This window comes from Atta colombica, unplaced genomic scaffold (genome assembly GCF_001594045.1).
Source record: "Atta colombica isolate Treedump-2 unplaced genomic scaffold, Acol1.0 scaffold49, whole genome shotgun sequence".
Classification (NCBI taxonomy): domain Eukaryota; kingdom Metazoa; phylum Arthropoda; class Insecta; order Hymenoptera; family Formicidae; genus Atta; species Atta colombica.
Window position 1 is genome coordinate 670,589 of NW_017259538.1, and position 5,369 is coordinate 675,957.

At 26.0% G+C, this 5,369-nt stretch overlaps 1 protein-coding gene across 1 annotated transcript in view; it reads left to right on the forward strand.

The window, feature by feature from the left end:
- Positions 1–5,161, forward strand: part of LOC108691682 — a 9,105-nt gene extending 3,944 nt beyond the window's left edge. Inside the window, exons 2-4 of the mRNA XM_018199555.1 lie at positions 559–816; positions 3,638–3,729; positions 4,880–5,161. Of these exons, the coding sequence (XP_018055044.1) occupies positions 588–816; positions 3,638–3,729; positions 4,880–5,134 (576 nt within the window). The 5' untranslated portion in view covers positions 559–587 and the 3' untranslated portion in view covers positions 5,135–5,161. The remainder of the gene's footprint in view (positions 1–558; positions 817–3,637; positions 3,730–4,879) is intronic.
- The last annotated feature ends 208 nt before the right edge of the window (positions 5,162–5,369 follow it).

The window sequence follows — 5,369 nt, forward strand, 5'->3', positions numbered from 1 at the left end:
AATGTAATTTTAAAATATAAATAAATAAAATTTACTTGGTTAATTTAAAATATTATTTTTATTTAAAAAATATGTTTCTAAAATTTGTTTTAGAATTATATCAAAGTAAGAAAAAGAATCTTGTTTATAGTCGAAGTGAATCTTGATAATTAACAATATTTATATACAAATTCACAAATTTTTATTTTTTTTATAAACTGAGCACCGATTTGGATTTGAAATACAATAAGTCCGATAAGTCGAAGCAGTTCAGAGTTTATAGAAAAAATATATTTACAGATTTATGTATAAATATTATTAAGTACCAAGATTCAATTGAAAATAGAATTTTTCTCTTATTTAATCTTATTTCATTAAGTCAAAGCGTTATATTTTTTGTGTTATGAATTTTATGTAATCTTTTATTTTAATTTTCTGTTATCTTTTAATCATATTTATCTTGTGATAAACAAAAATTAGACCATTTAGGATATGTAAAATGTGTTAAATTTTCACACAAATTTTCCAGCTGTATTACTTTCGACAGACAATAATTCAATTGCTATAATTTTTCAACAGATACTCATCGAGCTGCGATCTTAAACATAATGACATCAACCACAATCAAGGATAAACCTCCGGTGATTACAGTATGCAAACAAGAATTATACGAGCATTGGCTGAAAAATGCTCCAAAGATTATGTTCGGTGAACATCAACTATCTATTGAAATAAGTGAAATCGATGAGTTCTTCATCCAGAAGGCCAAGAAAGATTTACGGGAGACGCCAGAAATTGTTGCTCAAGGTTTCAAGGAATTAAAAGAGCTGCTTGCAGGTAGCAAAAGTTTAATTGTATCAATATTATACTTCTGTTATCTCGCCAAATTGATGTCTTAGATTAAGGAACAAGCAGTAGCGTGTTAACCTATAGGTTTTTGAGGCTTGAGCTTTAGGGCATCGAAATGCCAAGGCGTCTGGAATCGTTACAATTTAAAAAGTAAATGTAAACTCAAAGTTAAGTAACACTGTATAATAACGATTGTCCCTGTTTCTAAACTTATTATAGTAGTTAAATGGATAAAAGATCAAAGATCAGGCTATCATCAGCAGATCTATTCTGTAATTCTTGAAAAATATCGTTATAATGCAGTTTTTTTATCTTGATGAAAAAGCAGTGACGTTATAATGATAATAAAACTTGCGTTAAGAATAATAAAATAGTTCTGCAGCACTGTTTTGTAAGAACAATGTGATAATAACGTAGCATTATTGTATTTCATGATTTCGGTAGCAATAATAAAGAGTTTGGATAATTATTTTAAAAAAGAAGTCGGTACTATTATACGTTACTTTTGAAAAGTGGTCTTTGCAACATCACTGGTTTTGTTATAGAAAATTTTGACGTTATCATCTCCAAAAAAGATCATTAGAAAATTATGGAAGTAGGCGTTTCTGATGAGAACACTTAAAGATCACAAGCCCTTGGGCGCAAATTTTATTAACGTGACCTTAGGGATGAGAAGTAAGAAAGAAAACCAGTATTCTATAAAGCAATTTGAATAATTAAACCTCCAATTTTCTTGTACAATAATCAGTTGAGAACTCGGACACTTGATATTCTTCATTTTCTTCTTGTAGAATATAGGAAGAAAATAAAACCAAGAAAATCATGCCCGAACACTTTTTCCTATGTATTTGTTTTTATTCTTCAACCGGTTTCCTACATATCATAAAACGAAAGTGAAATTAAGCAAAGTGTTGTTCTTGACATTTTCTTTCTTGTGATTTTCTAGTAATATTGATTTCACTTAAAAATTGCTCTTACCTAATTAGAGAAACGTAAGTTATCATTAGAACAAATTGCGTTGAATTTTATGTTTGCAAAATTTAAAGAGAAACTAAAAATAATTAATCCGCGCAGAGAGGCGCGATAAACAACAAAAAATTTCCTTTTTACGTAATATTTAATTATATCTGGTGTAATTCTAGCAAAATGCAATGATTTGCTCAATTAGACAAATTAGAATGATACTGCTGTATCATTGTAAAAAAATTATGTAATTCACAAAATAGACCGATCAATCTTTTTTTACATAACTTATAGAATATAGCGATTAATTCTTTTTATCCGAAGAATGTTAGCAAATGATCGAGCAATAGTACGACATTTTTTGACATCCAATTGAATCATTAAAACATAACTTTGAACTAATAACATAATTTTGTTAAATTGAATTTTAATATATAGATAACAAAAAAGATTTTTATGAGAAAAATAATGATTATATGATAAAGTCGTTTTAAATGTATTTACATATTTAATATAAAATTGATAAAATATATTTTATTTACAATTTGATAGAACAGAATATATCAAAATTAATATAAGTTTAGTGCACTCTATGTATTATAACCTAATTGGAATTAAAAATCACTGACTGAAGAATAACTCAATAGAGATAACGAGTTTTGCAATTCATAAATAAATATAATTATTTAATTATACTTTAAAAGTTGATTAGTCTTAACAGAGACAACAATTCTTACTTCAATAATAATATGTCTGCATTATATTACTTATTAGCGGAAAATAAGATTTTATTGTTAATATATATGATTCATATTCAAACCTCTTAGATTCTAATAGAATAGAATAGTCGAATTCGAATCTCTATGATGAATTGAGTCGAATCTTACTCGATTCTTATTCGAATGGTTCGCACATCTCTAGTTTCCAGAATAAAAATGAAATTTTATGTGTAATTACCACATATGTTTTGCAACGGTCAATTTAACAATGGTATATGAATATGGCAAATTCAACCGTATTCACATGAATCTAAAAATGAAAGTTGTTTGCGCCTGCAGCTTCGTAGTCTTGGTATTAATTATGATAATCATTTAAAAGAAATCTTTATTATTTATTAACAATTAACATTATTTATTAACAATTATTTATTAACAATCTTTATTATTTATTAACATTTAATGGAATGTTTTGGCTTACTTAGCTATCTTCAGCCATCAAAAAAAATTAATATCACAAAATAATTTTAAAATTAATTCATAAGAGATTACATGCAACAATCATAAACCAATATTTAACGACACTAATAATGTCCAATATTTAACGACACTAATAATGTGTGAAAATACGAGGCGCAGTATTTTTGCAAATTGTAATTTCTTCTTAAAGTTTGCTATTATTGTCGAAGTGTAATGTAATGTTGAACCAAGGAATTTCATTGCTATGTAGAAGTGGGGCAATCAAAGATATACAATATAGTTAACCGTAAAGAATCGTGTAAAGGCCCAAATATGTTTTATTACTCGAGGAAAAAAAATATATATGTGATTCTTAAAAATATTATTTTTGAATGAAATATCATTAATTTGAGCATGGATATTTAGACGTCTATTATTTTTTTTACAATCATTACATTATTGTTGTAAAAAATATATTTTAAATACGACGAAATAAAATTTTATTCTTAGCATAAGTCATTTTACGTATATATTTTATGTATTAGTACATATATAACAATAAAGTCTTTCTTATTCTTGACCTAATTTTATTTGCATAAGTTATACGCGAAATATTCTATACATATTAGAAAGAATTGGAATATAAACTTTTAATTTTTTTGTTTCTGTAGGAGAACCTGATCTGCAAGTACCGGACATAGATGACTTCTACATAATGTTCTTGCGACCATGTAAATGGTATGCGAAAAGCGCTTTCTCGCTTGTAAGTCATATCTCATAATATTTTCAAGAATTAATTTTGCTTCGAGTATTGCTTACATATAAAAATGACTGCAGTAATTAAATGCTCAGAACTTACATTACAAAAATCCTAAAACTATAAAATGTTTTATAAAAATTTATTTGCCTAATTTGGTATTGTGATTTTCCTGTATAGTGACTCAGTTTTGCTTACTGAATATAAAGAAAAAATCGAGAAGGTAACCACTTGAATTCCCGTCTGTCAAAAGTTCGATGAAGTCCGGTGAAGTCCGATAAAGTTTGATGAATTCCGATGAATTCTGATAAAATCAGATGAATTCCGGGCGAAGTTCGATGAATTCATGAATTCTGATGGAGTCCGATAAATTCTGGTGAAGTCCAGTGAAATCTTGAAATTCGAAGTCCAGATGTATATTTATTTTTTGAATGGTTACCTCTCGGGAAAAATTTAAAAGAAAACAGATAACAAAATTATTCAATTAATTGCAATGACTTATTATTAATATTAATAGAGAAGATTTGGACCTGTTGAACACTTTTTGAATAATGATTTGAAAAATATAGGCGCAAGATTTTAAAATATTATATACGTTATATTACACATTCTTTAGGTATTAACAATATATTATTCTTATATCAATATATTACTCTTATAAATAAGTTATTTAATTTTGAATAAAACTATCAAATGTGACAATTTTAGTCTTGTAATTAGGATTGATTATCATACGTTCTAAAATGATAGAATTGACATATTTTACAGGATAAAATATACAAAAATACAATTTTTATTTTAATATTTTATATTTCATAAAATAATAGTAATTATAATTTTGATACAAGTAAAATAATTATAATAATTAATCATAAAATATATTGTTCTGTATATATTTATAATTTCGGTATTATAATTTAAAAAATAAAAAAATGTATATGAAATATATATGTATATACATATTTGTAAATATATATGTATTTACTTTAAAAACGTATTAATCTAAAAAGATAAAATTCACTGTTACTTCTCGAATGTTAATCTCGCCTTATTATGGTCAATCTACCCTATATTTATTATAAAATTTGACAATAATAATAATTGTTTTTAAGTAATTATTATATCATTGCTAAAATATTTATATTTTACTTAACAGATAAAACGATACTATCGGTTCCGCTTAAATTATCCACACATATATACCGATTTGCTGGTCACCAAACAGAAGACTGCACTTTGCGCCGGTTTAATATATCCATTGCCGATTCGTACTCAAAAGGGAAGCAGAGTGCTAATAGTCGAAGCCGGAAAACGATGGAAACCGAAGGAGGTGTCGATCAATGACTTTTTCAAAGGCATGTTATTGATTTTATATCTAGCGATGGTGGAATACAAAACTCAGGTTTGGTAAAAAAATATTTCTTTGATAGATTTAAGATATAGATTGGCATTTATTAATACTTAAAATTAATCTTGAATTTTTAGCGAGAGATTTGCATATATTGTAGGGATGTTCCGATCTCCAAAAAAAATCGATCTTTCCAAACGAGAATAGCAAATTTTTTAAATTGATCTAATAAATCTTAAATTGATAATTTTAAATTAACTTTTATAAAAAATTTATAAAAAATTTTATAAAAAATTAT